Source organism: Panthera onca, chromosome E2 (genome assembly GCF_046562875.1).
Source record: "Panthera onca isolate mPanOnc1 chromosome E2, mPanOnc1 haplotype 2, whole genome shotgun sequence".
In the NCBI taxonomy this organism is placed as follows: domain Eukaryota; kingdom Metazoa; phylum Chordata; class Mammalia; order Carnivora; family Felidae; genus Panthera; species Panthera onca.
This window is the reverse complement of record NC_138353.1, coordinates 33,585,998-33,608,145: the sequence shown is the minus strand read 5'-3', so window position 1 is coordinate 33,608,145 and position 22,148 is coordinate 33,585,998. Positions and strand designations below refer to the sequence as shown.

Sequence of the window (22,148 nt, the reverse complement as noted above, 5' to 3'; positions counted from 1 at the left end):
GGGAAACATTTGGAAAGTTTTGGTTTTTTCCTAGGCAATAAAATGGACACACTGTATTTGTAGGCTGTGGGGAGAGATCTGAGAAGGCCGTGAAAGAAGCGCACATGAGGAGAGCCTCACAAGTGAGGCCTCGGACATTTCAGAGGCACTACTCTAGGCTAAAGAAAGGTGGCTGAAGTACAAATATACACATGCACACACATACCCACACGTGCATGCATGCACACACACAAGACAGCTCCTTCTACTGCAGTGTGCTACCACTGGCTACCACTGCAGACTCTGGGTCTGGAGTTCTCTCTTGTCCAGTAAGAAAGCGGGATGCAGGATTAAAAATGCGAGAGAGGCTAACATCCAAGAGGAGACAAGAGCCCCGAGTTAAGGGTCCTTGCTCTGTTCTGTTAGGATCCGAAGACACAAACGTGGTGATGGGCGTGCACAAAGAGACAATGAAATCATGAACATTAACTCATGGGTGTGAGGGAAAAGGGGGTTTTGAAGATAGGTGGTGTTAAGGGTTTGGGTTAATACAAAAGAAAATCCTGGCACTAGGCGAGAGGTTACTTACAGCAGAAGTGAGGCACCACCTCTGTTGACCTAAACTGGTCTAGGGGACAAGAAAGACAGAGCATGCTACCTCAGGGTCAACAAGGCACCTTTCTTTTGCTAACTAGCTCTGCTCTGGGCAACTTCGCCCTGCAGCAGTCTATAGCCCTATTTACCCATTTACCTAATTTGGTCCTTCCTTCCAGTGAAAGCAGCTTTCTGCTATTGTACTAAGTTGGGGGGTGTTTCCACCCTGAATACCTAATCTTGTGTACCTCATCTTGGATGTTTTCATCCTGAGATTCCCTATTCCTATACCTATACCTCCTATACTGGAGGCCTTTGCCCCACTTGTCCTATACTGGGGGCCTTTGCCCCGTTTATCTAATCTTGTTTACCCAAACTTGGGTGTGTACATCCTATGGTTGTCTAATTCTTTATGCCTTGTTAACCCATTGGTGCAAGCTCAGGGAATTCTTAAGTTTATTCCCCACACTGCAGTAAAGTCTCACAAGTTAATCTGACCGATACATACTACAAACACTAGTATGTAATGCTTTAGAAAAGTAAACTGTTTCTATTTGAAAAATGTCTCTATAGATATCTCTTGGGGTGCCTGGGTGGCTCAGTCAGTTATGCATCTGACTCTTGATTTTGGCTCAGGTCATGATCTCACAGTTCATGAAATCAAGCCCCATGCAGCATGGAGCCTGCCTGGGATTCTCTCTCTCCCTCTCTGACCTTCTCCACTCACGCGCACTCACTCACTCTCTCTCTCTCTCTCTCAAAATAAATAAATAAACTTAAAAAAAAAAGAAAGAAAACGGAAGATGTTAAACACATTGGAGCGTTAGTCTGTTTGGAAAGAGTAACTACTATTAAACTCTGAAGTCAGATAGGGGTCTTCCCAAAGGCCCCAAAGAGAATGATGAGGGCGAGATCAGATATCTGGTTGAGGTCTGCAATCACTGGAACAACTAGCAATAGATGTCTTAGCCCAATACTCCATACAGCTATGAAAGAATTAGATTTGATGATGTTTCATTAATTACAGTTAATTTAGTCTTAAAATTTCTGGCACTGTACGTGTAGTGGATTGACCTGTGTCCCCCCACCAAAAAGACATGTGTAAATCCTAACTCCTAGTCCCTGTGCATATGACCTTATTTGGAAATATGATCTTTGCATATGTGATTAAGATAAGGATCCCAAGATGAGATCATCCTGGATATAGGATGGGCCCTACACCCAATGACTGGTGTCTTTATGAGAGAAAGGAGAGGGAGACTGGACACAGAGGAGGAAAACCTTGTGGAGATGGAGGAAGACACCGGAGTTAAGAAACAGCTCGGTGCCACCAAAAGTTACAAAAGGAAAGATTCTCCCCTACAGCCTTCAGAGGGAGCATGGTGTTGCCAACACCTTGATTTCAAAGTTCTAGAGTCCAGAACTGTGAGAGGACAAATTGCTAACGTTTTAGGCCACTAAGTTTGTGGAAACTTGTTGTGACCGCCCTAGGAATCGAATACAATAAAGTTTAGCAATAACATTATTATATTTTGGTCCCATGCCATTTGGAAGTAATAGAGCCTAATGCAGAGAAACTGCAGCTCCCATTTTTATGGCCAACTCAGGCAATTTCCGCACAGCCTTCTTGAAATATACATGTAATTTAGTGAAAAGCCCACAATATAACCAAACTGTGTAAATTCGCACCTTATTACTATATAATACATATCATCCGTGGTACATTAGGTCCGTTCAGATCATAGTAAAGATGTGCAACCTGCCCTTGATATTTTTCTTCCAAAGACAGAAGTGAGCACGTGGATCTCTGTGAGAAGGCCTGTGCTTGCAAGCACCACGAAGTAACTTAGGACAGAGCAGTACAGTCATCGCGGTGCCCTGCTCTGTTAACAGCCATTGCTCTTCACCTCTATTACACAAACATGCAGGCGTTCTTTATAACCATTTCCAAAAAAGAAAACCAATACATATTTTAAAAAATTCTCCTAGCGTTAGCCATACATATAGATTTAAGTAAATTTTTTTAATAGGTTACTTTTGCTGGCCACTACAGTCTTTTAAAATTGCATTTTCAGTGCATGCCAACATCATCAGTCGTGACAAACAACCAAACAGCAACAGTGAAAATCCTCTATTAATTTCATGCTTTCCATGAGAAACAGAAGGAAACAGAATCAATGTTCATCAAACAGAAAAGGACTACACACGTATCTATATGTATATCTACACATGGGGAAATGCCTTTTCAGGCTTCTAAGTAATAGAAACAATGGGTGGTACAAAGTCTCGGACAGCATCCATCAAAGGATCCTTCAGCATTTCCCTCTACAAATTTATAAACTGACATAATAAATTCACTCTGACTGATACTCGGCATGTGGGATTAAGATGCATTCGCATCGCAAAAACGGCACTGGTTGGAAAAATTTATACACAAAAGTCCATTAGGTTTATGGTATGTGGACTGCATCTCAGTATGTTAAGGGGAGCCGGGGTGGCTTAGTCGGTTAAGTGTCCAACCTCAGCCTAGGTCATGATCTCATTTCATGAGTTTGAGCCCCAAGGTGGGCTCTGCACTGACAGCTCAGAGCCCAGCTTTGGATTCTCCGTCTCCCTCTCTCTTTCTGCCCCTCCCTCATGCCCGTGCACACTCTCTCTCTAGAATATAAATCAACATTTAAAAAGATAAAATAAATAAAGCTGTTAAAATAAATGAGAAAAAAAGTCTGTCAAAAAGTACATCTGGCTTTTGTAAAAGCAAAAAACTGAAAATGACCAAGTTGACTCTTCTTGGAACACCAACAATGCAATGAGAAGGATTAAAAGAAAGAATGCTCCATGTTCAGGGTGAAAGCTGATTTGGCACTTACATCTAACTACTAAACAAGAAGTGTACTTCTTGTACTAAACAAGAAGATACTGTATGCACAGGAGGCTTAAGTATAGGCGGGGTGAGTCCCACAATACAAAACTTCTAACCCCTATCAATACTAGAACCATCTCAGATAGAGCCAAGGCCTCAGCCCTTTAAAACTTAAATTGAGTTCTCCTTTGCCTTTGTTGGCAAGAAGATGAAATCAACAGAATATTTTGAAAATAGTAAGTCTTAAATCTTTAGGTCTAGATGATCAATTCCCAATTCATCAAAAGTTATCTTGGATTGACCATTTTGCATTTTTGGAGCTATTCTGGAAAAGGCTTGAGGTAAAATTCTGAAATGGAAGCACGCTTCCTCTCAAAGTTCAAAGATTTCCCAGTGGTGCAGGACCAAAACTCTTAGCCATGCTCATTCCAAATTAAGAAACTCTCTTTGATGTGACCGAGCATCCACTGCTGGGAAACCATCTAATGGGGGTGCTGAAGCAGAGTGTTCATGCATTAAACAGAAGGTTAGAAGACCATCATGACTCGATACATTTATAAACCTGTCATTAATATCTCAAATCAAAAAAATGGAGTACCACATCAGAGGGAATTCATGAAGTGCATTACTAAATGTGCCGAGTACTCCAAATATGTATTACAGATATGTTAAAGAACATTTAAAAGCTGGTGGTTAAAAAAAAAAAAAAAAACTTCTTTGGAATTTTAAATATTAAAAACACACACACACAACCTTATAGCGAGTGCCACTTCTTCCACACTATTAGGGATTCTCTTCAAAATATATGATTATTCAAATTAATTTGAGCTCTATCCCTTTTGCCCACCTCATCCTTGTTGTAAGTATCGGTTTATAGAGCATCAAGCAGTAAAAGAGAAGGGACAAAAAGGTACAGCTAAAAATAAAACAGAAACAACAGTTACACACACATGCCATTTTAAGATTACATGGAGGGGCGCCTGGGTGGCTCAGTTGGTTAAACGTCCAACTTCAGCTCAGTCATGATCTTCCAGTTCGTGAATTTGAGCCCCACGTAGGGCTCGGTGCTGACAGCTCGGAGCCTGGAGCCTGTTTCAGATTGTGTCTCCCTCTCTCTCTGCCGCCCCCGCCCCCTCCACTCTCAAGCGCACGCACTTTCTCTCCCTCTCTCTCTCAAAAATAAATAAAACATTAAAAAATTTAAAAAGATTACATGGAAATGAGCAGGCATCTATAAGGTGACAAGCAAATATGATTTAGTACACAAGATTTAAAAAAACTGAAGACTATGGGAACATATCAATAACAGGAAAAATAACATCTATAGTTATTTAACTCAACACAAACACAGGGTTTTCAGTTACTGAAATGGAATAACTGCAGTAGAACGGTGGCCATTAGATGGATAAAAATAGTTCTTGGGAAGGATAGTGGGTAGAGAGTATTAATTCAAACTGAGCCCAAATAATAACACAATTAGTACCCATCTGTACAATGGTTTGCCTTTGTAGAACCCGCATCCTTTCATTTCAAATGTGAATCAATGATTAAAATGACAGTTCACTGTCCCTTCACTCTAACGTGAATGCAGCCTCCCAATTCCTCAAAACTAAATGAATCACAAGGTTTTCCTTAACAATCTGTGTGTGTGCGTGCACACACACGCACATACCAGTTTCTGATTAGATTAAAACAGCAATCAATTATGCCAGTGGCATGTTAGGTTAAATGAGACTGGAGTGCTCTATTAGACCATTTCCTGGTGCCTCTAATGCAGCCAAATACTTCCTAGAAATCGATGAGTACATTTCAGTAAACAGTACTCTAAGTTTTCCCCAGCTCTTTGCCAACCAATACAAGTAAGATGTAGAAAAGAAATGTGGAAGACAAAGAGTAAAATTATTTGAGATCCAGCACAGAAAGCAAGAGAAACTTATAACTAATGTCTCTGTGCCCTGGATTAAGCCCAAGGAAGGAAGGAAAATCTGTTCTCATAATTACAATAATCTAAAAAGCGCAGGTCAGAATTGCTTTCCTAAATTCAGCCTCTCAGAGCACTGTGAAAGTAACCGATGTTCCCCACCATATCTCCAAAGCAGAGTCTCCCATTCTCTTAATCTCTAGGGAAGAGAATTAACAAAGAAATCTAGAATTCCTACATCCTCTGGACAACAAAGGTCCAGGGCCTTCAGCCAGGTTTGCATGCTAGGGTTCCACCTGCACCAGACCTGGCACCTGGCAGGTCTTACCTGAATGTCTGTATCCTTCACAGGCTCAAGAGGCTCAAAGGTGGTGGCTGCACTGAGACTCTCCAAACGCTGGGAGATGTGGGATATGTCAAGTCCCCGAGACCCGAGGAGAACTGACCTACATGAGCATACAGGGCAGGGAGAAAAAAGCAGGATTAGGACATCTAATATGCTTCATAAAATATTAGAGAGTAATTTTTTTATTCAGAACCTCCTATGTACAGCCCAGACACTTTTATATGGTTTTTTTATGCCTTTCCATAAAGATCTATCACATGGAATAATAGACACGGTGCTATATCTGGTAATAAGTGATAGTTCTGATCATGCCTGAATTACACTGAAGAACTTGCCTAAATAAAATGATAGAATATCAATAAAATGATAGGCTAGACTACTACAAACATTTTACAGCAAAGTAAATCATGAGGTAAATGCTATTCTCAATCCCCACTTTACATACAGATGGGGGAACTAAAGTGCAAAGAGGTTGACTGACTCATCCAAAGTCACAGAGCCAGGAAACGGCAGAGCCAGGTCATCAGGCTCCAGAGCACAAACTCTTACCACCATCTTGTATTCACAGCATCTGTAAAGACAGATTATAGTGAACCACAAACTTTAGAAGCTTCAGGAATAACCCAGTAGAAACTATTCATCAGCTGAGAAAACGAAGTCTGGGGCCATCAATGATTTGCAAAGTGCAGTCAAACCCAAATCCAAGGCTGGTTCCCCATGGCTTCTCTTTAAAAGCCAAACACTAGGGACACCTGGGAGGCTCAGTCGGTTGAACAGTCGACTCTTGATTTTGGCTCAGGTCGTGATCTCATGCTTCGTGGGACAGAGCCCCACATCAGGTTCTGTGCTGACGGCACGGAGCCTGCTTGGGATTCCCTCTTTGCTCCTTTCCTATTCCTGTGCAGGTGCGAGCACACACTCTCTCTCAAAATAAGTATTATAGGGGCGCCTGGGTGGCGCAGTCGGTTAAGCGTCCGACTTCAGCCAGGTCACGATCTCGCGGTCCGTGAGTTCGAGCCCCGCGTCAGGCTCTGGGCTGATGGCTCGGAGCCTGGAGCCTGTTTCCGATTCTGTGTCTCCCTCTCTCTCTGCCTCTCCCCCGTTCATGCTCTGTCTCTCTCTGTCCCAAAAATAAATAAAAAACGTTGGGAAAAAATTTAAAAAAAAAAAAAAAAAAAAAAAAATAAGTATTATATAAATAAATGCCAAACGTCATATCTATCACATCTTCAAGCTCCCTCTCTGTTGCCCAGTCCAATAATACAGGAGCCTGTGACTGAATAAATGCTTTTGAAGAGAGATGGGAAAAATATGGCTAGTTTCACTTCCACTCACCTGGGGCAATGTAACAATGGAAGAGTTGTTTGTTGTTTGTTTTTTTATATAAATCACAGTCTTACTAATATCTAGAACACTCTCTGGAAGAAAGAAACTTAGAATTGGATGCTTAGACTGTTTCTCCTGGATGATGATTTGGTACCCAAAATCCCACCGACAAAGTTGATGCCCCTTCTGAGTAACTGAGAAGAAGCTAGACCCCTTGGCGGCACAAATAACCCTAACACTTATAGGGGTGACACCTAAGATTTCCAGTCCTGAACTAACAGACTTACTGGAGAAGAGAAAGGACTTCGTGTTTATTTCTATTCTTCTAAGTACTACAGAAATAGATGGTGTGCACCCAGAGGGCTCCCCACTGTAGATTTTTGTCTCTTCCATGTTAGAGGGGTTAACTGGAATGCCATCTCTGAGGTTTCTCCTCCAGGCTACCATGTCAGATAGGCAATCTTAGCTCTCTTCTAATAATCCGTAACAGCTAACTTTCTAATACAGCAGTTCTCAGCCCTGGCTACACATTAGAATCACCCAGGCAACTTTCCTCCCAATGATTCTGAGTAGTGCTGGGTGAAGCCTGGAGCATGGCTATCAGGGTAACACCCTCCTTCCTTTTATAATAGCTTTACTCAGATATAATTCACATACCATACAATTCAATTGGTTTTAGTGTATTCATAGAGTTGTACAACCATCACCGCAATTTTAGAACATTTTCATCACCCTCCCTAACCCTAACCCTAACCCTAGCCACCAGCAGTCATTCCTCATGTCCCTTCCCAAACTACCCACAACACTTGGCAACCGTTCATCTATTTTCTGTCTCTACAGATCTGCCTATTCTGGACATTTCATATAAATGAAATCATACAATACATCCCTTTTGCGACTAGCTTCTTTCATTTAGCATAACACTTTTTCAAGATTCATCCATGTTGTAACCTGTATCAGCACTTTATTTCTTCTTATAATTGAACAGTATTCCATTATATGGATACATCACATTTTATATTTATGTATGTATCCATTCATCAGTTGAGAAGACATTTGGGCTGTTTCCAATTTGGGGCTATCATGAAAAATGCTGCCATGAACATTCAAGTACAAGTTTCTGTGTGAATATATGTTTTCATTTTTCTTGGATATATATACCTTGAAGTAGAATTGCTAGATCATACAATAATTCTCTGTTTAACCTTCTGAAGAACTGCCAGATGGTTTTCCAAAGCAGTTATACCATTTCATATTCCCATCAGCGATGTACAAGGGTTCCAATTTTTTGTACAACCTCACCAATATTTATTACCTTTTTGAATACAGTCATCTTAGTGGGCCCTCCTTTTTAAACGCTTATAGAAAAACACGGGGCGCCTGGGTGGCTTAGTTGGTTAAGTGTCCAACTTCGGCTCAGGTCATGATCTCACAGTTCGTGGGTTCGAGCCCTGCGTCAGGTTCTGCTAACAACTCAGAGCCTGAAGCCTGCTTCAGATTCTGAGTCTCCCTCTCTCTCTTCCCCTCCACTACTCGTACTTTCTGTCTCTCAAAAATAAATAAATGTTAAAAATTTTTTTTAACCTATAGAAAAACAATTTTAAATACAAAATTAAAATAGTAAACTTCCTTGTACCTATTATCCAGCTTCAACAATTAACATGTCATAGCCTACTCCGTTTCATGTGAATCCCTACCTACCTTCCTCTTTCCACCACCCAGATTATTCTGAAGTAGATCTAAAATACTCCCCCAATTATTTCACAATTTAAAAATTTGTGGCTTTTTTGGAATGGGATACAAATAAGGGTCTCTGTTTGTGAATGACGATATGCCTCCTAAATCCTTTTTAATCTATGGGTTGCTCCCCCATCTCATTTTTTTTCCTTACAATTTCTTTATTGGAGACTCTGGATTATTTGCCCTGTAGAGCAGTACAACTCAGACTTGAACTGTACATGTGAATCACCTGCAAAGCACATTAAAACGTAGACTCTGACTTGGTAGGTCCGGGATGGGGCGTGAGATTCTCCATTTCTAAAAAGCTCGCAATCCTGTTTACCTATGGGACTACACTACAAGTAGCAAGGGCGTAGTTTCTCCCGTAACAGGTTTTACTGACTGCAACCCCACATGCCGTTTAACATGTTCCTCCAGCCTCTGTGTTTCCTTTAAATTGAAAATAAGCTCTAAAGGTCTGATTGGATTTGGGTGGCATTATTTTTTGCTTAGATTACTTGAGATTTTGACCAAGAAGTCTGCAATGTCTGGTTATTTCTTTTGGAATGTAGGCAGATAGTGGTGATCACTGCTGAGAGTCATTAATTCCCAAGGGGTTGCAAAATGGTGGTATTCTATTTTCATCAGCTAGAATATTTCCTTTCAGAGAAACTCTCTTCATCCACTATGGTTACTCTGAATTAGGAGATCGTTCTCCAGCACCCTCAAAGTGACTGATGAGTTTCGTTTTAATGTCATTATGAACTCATAAATTTAAACATTCATAGATATATGAACTGGGATATATTAAACACTTATTAATGTGTTTCAATCCATTGTAGTTACTACCCTTATGATGCTCAAATTGTCTCTTCAGCCGGTAGAGACCTTCTGAAGATGGTTCCTGAGTTCTTTTGACACGACTCAAGTAGCCCTTCATAACTTCCCTCTGTTTGATATGACGAGGTGTCTCATGTTCATCTTACACAGACCTGCCCCAGACCTGGAGTCAGCTAACTCTCCAAAGAGCCCCAGCTGCTTTTATTAAAAAATGGATTTTACGGGCACCTGAGTGGCTCAGTCAGTTAAGCATCCGTCCGACTCTTGATTTCAGCTCACATCATAATCTCACAGTTTCATGGGCTTGAGCACCAAGTCGGGCTCTGCACACTGACCGTGTGGAGCCTGCTTGGCATTCTCCTTCTCCTGTCTCTCTGGCCCTCCCCTGCTCATGCTTGGTTTCTCTCAAAATAAACAAATAAACAAACAAACAAAAAATAGATTTCAGAGGCACTATTGAGGCACTAGGCCTGCTCACTGCTACACTCTTTCTAGGCCTTTTCCATAAGCAGAGCTAGACATGAAGTTTTTACTTCTGTTTCAATTTTCTTAAGATAGATTACATCATGAGTTTATACTGATGCTTCCAATTTAAAATTTAAAACACAAAGTTTGGGGTTAACTTCACAGATTTTCTATCTGCATCTCCCACACTAAAAGTTCCAGTTCTCAACATCACCACCCTACCTACTTATTTGCTTTATCCTATACTATACACACAACAGTCCCAAAACAGCAGTAACAACACCTCCGACATGATGACTGAAGACAGATTATGATATCACTTGGAACTGTTCCTTTATGTGTGGTTATGTCACCAACTGGATTAAGCATTTACTTTCCTTTTTTAGGAACTCCTTTTTTGAAATTTAATTTTGTCTTATAATAATGTAAAATATTTACACAATTCCCAAGTCAAATTTATTTAAAAAAAAAAAAAAAGTCCCTGTTTTCTCTACTTTAGTCCCTCCCTTTCCAGTAAGTAACCTTTTGTTTGTTTACTTTTTGTATTAATCGTGCCTTTTTATTTTCTGTATCTGATGCTTTCACAACTGGGGCCTTGCTGACATCGGAAGGACGGCCCCTCCCAAGGTTAGCAAATTCTAAGAGACCATGAGCGCAAATTTCAAACGTGAACTAATGAGTCCAGAGTCAATACCTCACCACCTCTACTGGGCCACTAATCATCCCACCAACAGTATAGGGCAGTTTCAACTTTTTCCACATGCTCAACACGTACTATGGTCTGTCTTTGAATGATAGCCATCCTAATGTGTGTGTGAAGTGGTATGTTGTGTTGTTTTTTTTTTTTAATGTTTATTTATTTTTCAAGGAGAGAGAGCATGAGCGGGGGAAGAGCAGAGAGAGAGGGAGACACAGAATCCGAAGCAGGCTCCAGGCTCCAAGCTGTCAGCACAGAGCCCAACGTGGGGCTTGAACTCACAAACCGCGAGAACATGACCTGAGCTGAAGTCAGACGCTTAACCGACGGAGCCACCCAGGCGCCCCAGTATGTTGTGGTTTTGATTCGCGTTTCCCTGATGGCTGGTGATGTTGAACATATCTTCATTTGCTTGTTGACTGTACATCGTCTCTGGAGATACAGCTATTCAGATCTTCTGTTCATGTTTAAATTGGGTTGTGTTTTTATTGTGTTGTAAGTTTTTAACAATATTCTGGATACAAGTCCCTTGTCAGATAAATAATTTGCAAATATTTTCTCCCATTCTGTGGGTTTTCTTTCTTGTGTCCTTTGAAGTACAAAATTTTTTAATTTTGATGAAGTTCAATTTACCTATTTTTTAATCTGTCGCTTGTGCTTTTGGTTTCCTACCTAACAAGGTTCTGCCTAACCTAGGGTCAGAAAGATTTAGACCTATGTTTCCCTCTAAGAGTTTTAAAGCTTTAGCTCTTTACATTTAGGTCTGTATTCCATTTAGAGTTAAGGTGTCCAACTTCATTCTTTTATATATAGATATTCAGTTGTTCCAACATTATTTGTTGACAAAAACACTAGATGCTCTTGGCACTCTTGTTGAAAATCAGCTGATCATAGACACATGGGTTTATTTCTGGATTCATAATTCTATTCAACTGTCTGTCCTTAATGCCAGTACCACATGGCGTCGATTACGGTAGTTTTGTCTGAAGTTACAAAATTGAAACTATAAGCCTTCCAACTTTCTTCTGCCTTTTAAAAATCTGGCCACTCTAGGTCTCTTGTATTTCCACATGGATTACAGGATCAACTTGTCAATTTCTGCAAAAAAAGCCAGCTGGGATTCTGATAAGGACTGCACTGAATCTGCAGATCAATTTTGAAAGTATTAACATCTTAATAATATTAAGTCTTCCAATTCATGAACACTGGGTGTCTTTTACCTGCTTTCTTAAATAAGGAAGAGTACTGTACATATTTCTCCACCTGATTTTCTATTTTACTTGACAATATCTCCTGGAGTCATTCCATAGTAGTGTACATTCTCATCCTTCTGTACTACTGAAAAGTACTCCATTACAAAGACATACCACATCTATCCAACCAGCTCCCTATGGACGGATGCTTCAGTCATTTCCAATTTTTGCTATCACAAATAATGCCACAATGAATATTGCTGGGCACACGTCTTTCACAGTTTTGTCAGTGTATCTTTGGGATGGACCCTGGAAGGGGGACTGCTGGAAGAGGGACCCTGGAAGAGGGACTGCCAAATTCTGTCCCACAAGTGCCATATCTCCACCCGTGGTATGTGGGAATGTGCCCAATGCCTAGGCAGTTTTAAGGTGTACAAGGGTTGACAGCCTTGACATGGAAAACCTAGCTATTAGAATAGTCCAAAGAGAAAGGTCCCATCTGGGGGGGGGGGGGGGGGGGGTAGCACCCACAGGAACTGTCCAGTCACAGGCAGAAGCCTTGACGGGGAAAGGGAGTCAGACTGAAAACTGAGGAAAGGAGCAGGGAATCTAGGGTAACAGGTGGCTTTACAAATAAAGGCTGTACCAGAAACTTCTAGCTTGTAAGGTTAGAAAATCCAAAGGCTCCCTGTCTTCTACCTGCCCCAATTTCCGCAAACCAGGCAGCTTCTCCTGAGCAAAGAACCACAGAGGCTGGAGTCAAACACTCTAGTCCCAGAAGAGGAGGGCAAAAGGTGTTCTAGGAGCACACGGGGAATAGAAACAAAGTCAGGAGGCCTGGGTTCAAGTTTTACCTGTCACTACTGCCTGAAAATCTTAGACACATCAGTTTTCCAAGCTTCATTTTCTTCCTGTCAAATGTCAAAACAAATCTCTGCCTCTCTCACCTCTCAGGCTCGTGACCATCAGCCAGGAGAACGCCTATGACAATTCTTTGGGAACTGAGAAGTGCCACAGGAATGGGAGAGATTCGTACTGACCAAGCTGCATTTGAATTCTGGCTTGGCCCTTGCTATCTGACGTTTCTCAATTATAAAACAGAGATAATAAACACTTATTTCACAGGGCTATTTTAAGAAGAAATTATATAACGCATGTAAAGTGGTTGGCACAATGCCTGACAAAGAGCAAGTGCTCAAAAAGGTTGCTTAGTGGTATTACCTCAAGTAAATTTATAATTTACTGAGAAACTGTGGGCACATAAATGTGCATCTATGCTTTGCATGAACATGGAGAGAAGTGTGAAAGAATAAGCAAATTAATAACCCTGGTTACTCTGGGGATAAAGTTAAGGACAGAGAGTGACTGCTGGCTTTCTCTTTGTACAACTCTAAGTTGTTTGGCTTCTGAATCTGACTGGAAAAATCCAGTGAGGCATCTCTGATGGGAAAGGAGGGGGGATGAGATTGAAAATGGGTACCCAGGGAGGGCTTCACAGATACTGACGATATCTGTGTCTTCACTGTGCAACGTGCAATTCATTTTATTATTATTTACACGAGGAGTCAGCAAACTTATCCTGTAAAAGGCAGACAGTAAATATTTCAGGCTCTGCAGGCCATACGGTCTCTGTCATAACCACTCAACTCTGCTATTGTAGCACAAAAGCAGCACAGACAATACATAAATAAGTGTGGCCATGTTCCAATAAGACTCTAACAGGCAGCGGGCTGGATCTGGCTCATGGGTCACAGGCTGACAACCCCTGATTCACACCTTTATGTATGTTATGCATATTCTTTATGTGTGAAGAAATTTAACAATTTAAAAATATCAAACACACATGCAAAAGAGCTTTCAAATCTGTTCCCTGAAATGAAAAATCCAACAAAGTATATTTAAACAAATGAATTCAGCACAGAACAATTCAATCTTAAATCTACAATTTAATCTTAACTAAAATCTTAAAGACACATTTTCTTTCAAAATTTATTTCATGTAAGAAAATGTTTCCTACTCAGTTCTCTTCTCTGCCTTCACCCTGTACTAAAATATTCATATCACACTTTATGTCTGCCTATCAAGGTGGAAAAATACAGTCATCAGCCCTTTGGTTTCTTTTTAAGCACCTGCCCCACCCTATACCCATTCTTTCAATGTTCCAACTTCCTCCTCCCTAAAATAATGAATTTAAGGTAGAAAGAGATGAGGAAGAATGGAAATTTACAAGAAAGAGAGCATGACTGATAATTGTTACCAAGAAAACATTTTCCCTTTTTGCTCTTAATAGGCTGTAAAGCTGATGCAATTAAATTATAACTATAGCAACTCAGCTGGCATCACGGTCTTTTCGCTCCCGCAGCATCCCTGCACACAAGCACAGAGCCTGCGTGCTCAAGACTGAGGGTAACGGCAGGCGATCGGCAGCAACAGTAAGGAGCCTGCAAGGAGGGCAAGTAAGCAGATCTGTCTCAAGGCTGGCGGGGGTGTTGGCAAACAATGCAGAAGAGCACCTGGCTGGATGGTAAAATATTCCTGCCAGAGTTCTTCTGACTTGCCTTTACCAAAACCAGTGGAATCAAAACTAACCAGCATTTTAAATAAAAATTCTGGGGAGACCTACAGAATCTCCACAAAGTCCTTACTAACTCAGCGGAGCAGCCAAAGCACTCAGCTTTCAAGATTAGTTGGGAGAAGAATGTAGCACTTATACTCACTCTTGTGACATTTGTTACAAACCCAAAATAACATCCTCATGGAAACATCGGTACTTGGGTCTTTCTCAAGTTCAAACAATGAAGACTGAACAGACGATTAACGATTTCCCACATCGCCCACACAGAATCTCAGTGATTTTCCAGACCCAGCAAGGTCACAAGTAATAGCACCCCTCCATCCCCCCATGGCCCTTCCATCAAGGCTCTGGAGTCAGCCTTACTGGATTTGAATCCTGGCTCAACACTCACCAGGTCTGTGAACTGACAGTTACCTGCCCTCTCTGAGCCCTAGCTGCTCAACTGTAATGAGGGGACAAGAGCCCTAATATTCGTTGAGAGGATTAAGTAAAATTTCTGACACAAGTAATCAGTAAATCACAGTTCTCATGGAAAGCAGCAAAGTTTTGTTTTGTTTTGTTTTTCCTGTCTCCCAAAATTACAAGCTCCTTGAGGGCAAGAACCACATGTAATTCATGGCTGTAGCGCCAGAAGTGGCCCAGGACTGGCTAGTGGTGCCCCAACCCCCACTGTGCAATCAACAGCCTGGCGGATGCCGTGTGGCAGCAGGAGCCACTGGCTGGACAGCCAGTCAGCACTTTTCTTCAGCTGCACTCTCTTGGGCCCACCTACTTTCCTGTTCTATGGGCAACTGGCAGGCACTGCACGTGCAAGGCCTTGCAGAAGCAGCTGTTGGGGTTGCCAACAATGACCAGAAAGAATCACCCCTCACTTGAATGGCTTTTTGTCACTGACAGCCCATCAATTTCTTCCGAGTGCTCTTAAAAAGTCTGCTCATCTCGGAGTGCTCCCTGGCTTTGAAGGGAACACTTATCTGTGTAACGGCATTTACTAATACAGCTACGGGAGCCGGTCATAAATATGACCCCGTGGTCAGCAAACCCAATCAGGAACTACTGTAACGAGTTTCTGTGTGATAAAACTCTTCACCTTTTCCCATCCTAATCATCTCTGCCTGTGATACGGGACCATGGCTTGGTCAGGCAGACAGGCTGGAAAACCTGGAGCAGGGAGACAGAACAAGGCTGCTGACTTGTTTACAAAACCTCTTGAATTCCCAAGAATCTGGCTTGTGTCTGTCATTTACAGACTGCATCCTAATTCAAGGAAGGAAAGAATCGGATCCTGCCCCTGAGCCACCCAGTAGCTGTGCTGCCTCCCCACCAGTACTCACGCCTTGACATCTGCTGTCTCCTGGGACGTGCGTGTGAGGGTGCGGGAACGCAGGCGCTCGCCCGCCTGCTGGATCTCCTGGAGGTTCCGTTCCACATGGGGAAGCTCTGAGATGCCCTCAGTCTCCGCGGCAAGCTGTTCAGCTTGCTGAAGGAGCTCACCAAACCCCTCAGTATCCATTGGAGATGCAGATCCTAGATGGGGGAGGAAAGAGACCTAAATCAAGGGAAAGACAAGCTTCGAATGCTGCCTGAGTCTGTTACAAGCTAAACGGAACACGAGGACTTTTTGTAAACAGACAAGGAGACAGCTCATCAACAAGCAGGATTTGTTCCTGAACAGAGCCCAAGAACAGGCCTGACAGAGAAAATGAGTCAGACTGTGAAGAAATAGATCATTTCTGTGCATATTGACAGCCCCAAGATTGATTTCTGCCACGAGAACAAATGCAAAGATACCGAGCTACAGAACAGAATTCCTGCCTCCTTCCACAGACTCAAAGCCAACAAGGAAATGGAACCACGGTGGCCCCCGCTGGGAAGGCTAAAGAACAATCACCCTGGCACCTCCTATTCCTCCACCTGTCTTAGAAAAACCCCACCATCCACAGACGGCAGGGCAATTTATGAGGCCCTTATATCATATGGTTCTCAGCAACTCTACGAGGCTCCTGAGTAGACAGGAGAAGCAAGGCCAGTCCACACAGAGCTCAGTTCGGTGCCCCGAGCACTCTCAGCTGCAGTGTGGCTGGACGAACACAGGAACACAGGTCTCCTGACTAATCCCGTGTCATTCTCACACACCTGTTCCTCCACTAACCTAAAAGACAGTCTTAAAATTCATGTTCAAGAGTCCATTCACACATTCTTTCACTTACGAGGTTACTGAGAGCAGAGATCCATGTCTGCTGGTGATAGATGATATTCAGGATATTAGACTCCATTGTTACAGTACCTACTACTTTTAGAAATGCCACTGTTACTAATAATTGTGTTAATATAAATAGCAGCTGGCTTCGAGATCACAAATATTATTAACAAGACCACCTGTTTGTCCAGCAGTTGACAGAGAAAAAGTCCTATGAACAGCGTTACTATTTAATGGATATTACACCTTTATGAATCTTATACATACTGTACATCCCTTGCGTAAGATTCTTGAACAAGAGCATGTTTTTAACTCCTACCACTATTTGTATCAACAGAACATAAACAGTATCACTATCATTAAAAAAAAACTTACACTGCTAAAGGACTGACAAAATTATTTATTAGAAAATATCTTTAGGGGCGCCTGGGGGGGCTCAGTCGGTTGGGCATCCAACTTCAGCTCAGGTCATGGTCTCGCAGTCCGTGAGTTTGAGCCCCACATGGGCTCTGCACTGATAGCTCGGAGCCTACAGCCTGCTTCAGATTCTGTGTCTCCCTCTCTCTCTGCTCCTCCCCCACTCATGCTCTGTCTCTGTCTCTCAAAAATGAATAAACGTTAAAAAAAATTTTTTTTTCAATCTTTAAACAGTAGCCCTTGTTGATCATACTTTTCTTCTTTGTTTTAAACCCATGGCTTTCACTGCACCTTTGAAATGCCACTAGTCTAGAATGGTAGTTACAACGGTAACGTAATATATAATTATATCTAAGCTATGAAGCACAGGCTAATGTTAAAAAGGCATGGTTATCACCATAAATCCACAGGAGGAAAATGAGGATTTCTTTCTTAAATGGACATTCAAGGATACTAAATTTATAGGCAAAGGCACAAGGTAAAAACAAATAATATGGCTCAGTTGGGGTAAACATAAAAACACTTCGGTATTCTTTAATCTTTAGGCAAAAAGTCATATACATGCTAACTCTTTTTCCTAAAGTTTCTAGATAACCATTGTTTTGTTTTGAACCAATGAAGTGAGGCTGTAATTGGCCATCTCTACCTGTGGGAAAATGGGGATGGCAGAACAAGGGGATGGCAGAACTTTCTTCTGTTCTCGGGGACAGAAGAAAGAAACAAGAGTGTTTTTTTTTAAATATATATTTATTTATTTTGAGAGAGAGAGAGAGGGGCAGACAGAGGGAGAGAGAATCCCAAGCAGGCTCCGCACTGTCAGCACAGAGCCTATGCTGGGGCTCAATTTCACGAATCGTTGAGATCATGACCTGAGCTGAAATCAAGAGTCAGGCACTTAATCGACTGAGCCACCCAGGTGCCCCTGAAACGAGTATTTTTAAACAACGGCTCCTGTCTGATAGAGAAATGTTTTTCCTCAGAAACCAACAGGGCCAATGACATTCTACTAACTAGCAGAAACATGGTCGCTCACCAGAAAGGGAAAAGAAAAGTAATATGCCGCCAATTCCCCCCACCCCTTTTTACTCTAAGATAAAAATAATTCGTCTAACAGAGCCAAGGAGTAGGAAATACTTTTTTTCTTTCATAAGGAAAATCTTGTAGCTCCTTTAATAAAGAACTGAATGAAACAAACTTTTCTAAGTTTAAAACAGAAGGAAAAGGGGTACCTGGGTGGCTCAGCTGGTTAAGTGTCCTATTTCAGCTCAGGTCATGATCTTGCAGTCAGGCTCTATACTGACAGCCCAGAGCCTGGAGCCTGCTTCAGATTCTGTGTCTGCCTCTCTTTCTCTCTCTCCCTCCTCTGCTTGTGTTCGCTCTCTCTCTCTCTCTCTCTCTCTCTCTCTCTCAGAAAATGAATAAATATTTTTAAAGAAACGAATAAAAAAGGAAAAAAACGGGAAAAATACATCTAACATTTTGCATCCACGTCGGACAAATTCAGGCAAAGGAAACGCTCAACTTCTCAAATGACGTGCCCCTACAAAGACGTGGAATGATGGATATGAGTGTAAATAATAAATGCAAAATAAAAGTCACATTTTACTTTAATATGGCCCCCAAAATAAGACTTTTAAAAGTTAATAGAATTATTTGACCACGATAAACTAAAAGCTGAATCTCTAAAAACACCATCTTAAACTTAATATGTCTAAAGCTGAGCTCTAATCTCTTGTCAACAAAACGTGCTCCTTAGCCTTCTCTGTGTGGAGCCACCACTACTCAGCTGCTTGGGCCAAAATCTTTGAAGGCCTCCATGACTCCTCCAGGCCAACAAAGCCTTTCAAGTCTACCCACAAAATGCACCCAGAATCTACCTCATCCCACCACCTGCACCCATTCAAGTCACTATCACCTCTTCCCTGGCCTCCCTGCTTCAGCCCTTGCCTCCTCCAGTCTAGTTGATCCTTTCAAAGTCAGGCCACATCCTTCCTTTGCTTAAACCTTTTGTACAAAGTGAAGCCCTACAGAAGCAGCCTCCTTTCCTCTTACCTTCCAGACTTATCTCCAGCCCTGACCCCCTTTCCTTTCCTGGGCTCCAGTCCCCCTGGGGCCCCTGTGCTACTCCCCCAACGGGTCAAGCACATTCCTGCCCTAGAGCCTTTCTACCCCTTGTTTCCTCTATCTAGAATGCTTCTCTCCCAGATTCACTCCTGACTGACTCCCTGTCTCTCTGTTTCAGCTCAACTGTCACCTGGCCTTTGATGCCAACCTGGAACAAAATATTTAGGAGCGCAAGCTGCAACTGTCCCTAGCACACCCCCATCTGACTGTCACCCCTGCTAGAACGTAAGCTGCACAAGGACAGGGATTCTGTGTGTTTTGTTCTCTAATGGATCTCGAGCTTCTAGAACAGCACCTGGCACACAGTAGGTGCTCATTTGTGGAATGAATAGTTTTATTCTTCCATTTGTGGAGAGTCTGTTCTTCTTGAAGGCTTCCTGCACTCTCCTGCCAAATCAGCACCCACTGGCAAGCAAAGACCAGAGCAAAAACATTCCCTTCCGACTACCAACTGATACTTAACATTTCTGAGGCTGCACAGCATAAGGCAGTGACAGTATAAATGCCAGGAATTCAGATCACACTTGGTCCAGACTGGTACTTTCCCTCTAAATACCCAGACAAAAACCAGTGGAATTTTAGAAGAAACAGCTCAGTTTTCAGGTGAACAGAATTCCAAACCAGACGAATAAATATATAGAAAAAATATCATTATTCAACTTCAGAGTTGAAAATAAGCTTGTTCCACGTCTGTCTGAGAGAAAAGACCTATATATTTAATGCCATATTTGGGAAAAACTGGATCTATCCTGCATTATAACTCAACCAGTGGATATTAATTGATAAAAACGTTATGAGGGCTTCCAAATCTATACTGCGATGTAGTCATCATCCCATCCCATTTCATTAAAATTTTTTAATTTACAATTAATATCATAAATATAAGAAAAACTTTATCTCTTCCACAAAGTAAATATCAAGTTAGCCATAAAATAAGTGGGTTAAACCAACCAAATATCCATTTTGACTCAAGATACTGAACGATGATCAAGCAAATAACCTTACTAACCTTGTCCAAGAGAGAACTGGGGGTAGGAAGGGGCAAAGTCTAAGCTTTATGTTGGAAAATCTGGCCAAGACACATGCAGAGACTGGATGCCAGTTGTATCCTTGGCAAGGTATGGAGGAGGGAGACAGGAAAATGCCACACAGAGGACCCACGGAAGTGGAACGTCGAACAGTCAAGGCAGCAAAATTGGGGCTGGATGGGCAACGGCCAGCAAGGACAAAGCCGCAACACCAGGGCTCCTCTGTCAGCAACGACTGAGCCTGATCAGGAGAGGACTTTGGAAACACTGACAGGTGCTTCAGAAAGCATCACAGGATACCAGGGCCCTGAGCATCAAACCTCTCCCATGCTACATAGCAGAAGTCTTCCTGAGCCTCCACAGACCTCCTCAGACACTGGCAACCAAAAGCTTTAAAATGAAAGGCTACCTTATCACTGCTATTAGAAAGCAAGACTGGTTACTCTTGGGGCGGGGGGGGGGGGGGGGGGGGGCGGGGGGGAATGACAGAAGGGAGGCTTCTGAGGGGCTAATTTTCTGGTTTTTTTAAGCTGAGTGCTGCTTAACAGTGTGTTCACTTTGAGAAAATTCACTGAGCTGGACTCATGATTCGTGTACTTTTCAGACTGTGTATCATACTTCAATAAAAAAGTTACTCCCAAAATGAAAGACAAAACCCAAGGTTTTTCAGAGGCCACAGTAGGGCACCCCACTATATTAGAAGAATGCTCTTAGTGCAAAGTCCCTGTAATCCAGATCTCTTCACCACACCTAGAGGATGCTGAGAAAATTAAGCAGAGGAAAAAATTAGAGCCCACAGCTTTATAGACAGCTCTTCCCTACAGGTGAAATCAAGGGCTGAGTGGACTTCCATCTCCTCAAATTAGTCAGCACTCACCTGTCGCTCGCTGCCCAAAAACTGCCCCCTTCTGGACACATACACATCCTTTAGCAAGAGAGAAAAAAAAAATCCCCAAATTGCTTACAGGATGAGATGAACTAAATAAAAAGGCAGAGCAAAAATGCATCAAATAATTTCAGTTTATTTGCTACTAAGATGTGTCTTAATTATGAAAAATATGGTGATTTTTACAATCGCAATATAACCATGTTAAATATTTAATCAAGCCAGAAAAGAGTAGTGTAGTATAATAAAAAATTTATTTGGTCTTTGTCTCAGTTCCTGGCACAAAGCTCCTAAAACCCTTGGAATATCCTGAGATGGGGAGTCTTTTGCAACTCACAAGGAGCTCCACCTGAACACACTTGAGCTTATGTTAATGAGGTGACTTGGGGATGGGGCATCTTGGACAGCCTTGGGATGGGGTCAGTCACCAGAAAGACCAAACGATTAGAGGGCTGGAACTCTCAGCCCCGGCCACTCTACAACAACTCTTGAACGATGAGATCTGCCGAGCTTCTGGGTTGGTGACCACATGCTTGGAGGGTGGTGCCTGCCAGTTCCATAGGGACAGAAGCTCCTGTGCTCGGGGGCCCTTCCAGACCCCACCCTAAGTATCTATCAGGGTGTCCATCCGTATCCTTTATGACAAACTCGTAAACACGTAAGTAAATGTTTCTCTGAGCTCTGTGAGCCCCTCTGGCAAATTAGTCGAACCTGAGGAGAGGGTTGCGGGAACCCCAGATCTAGAGCCGGTAGGTCAGAAGCACATGTAGCAACCTGGCTTCGCGACTGGCTTCCGAAAGAGGGGGGTGGGGGGTGGGCACGGTTCTGTGGGACTGGACCCTTAACTGGTGGGATCTGCCGCTATCTCCAGGTACACGGTGCCAGAAGTGAGTTAAACTGTAACAGCCAGCTGGTGCGCAGGCAATCTGAAAATTGCCTGATGTGTGGAAAACCCACACACTGGGTGTCAAAAGT

At 42.3% G+C, this 22,148-nt stretch overlaps 1 protein-coding gene across 1 annotated transcript in view; it reads right to left on the bottom strand.

Annotated features, from left to right (window-relative positions):
* Window positions 1-22,148, bottom strand: part of NUP93 (nucleoporin 93) — a 104,112-nt gene that overhangs the window by 68,950 nt on the left and 13,014 nt on the right. The window contains exons 2-3 of the mRNA XM_060650746.2: window positions 15,853-16,045; window positions 5,686-5,803 (exon numbers count right to left, since the gene is read on the bottom strand). Of these exons, the coding sequence (XP_060506729.1) occupies window positions 5,686-5,803; window positions 15,853-16,031 (297 nt within the window). The 5' untranslated portion in view covers window positions 16,032-16,045. The remainder of the gene's footprint in view (window positions 1-5,685; window positions 5,804-15,852; window positions 16,046-22,148) is intronic.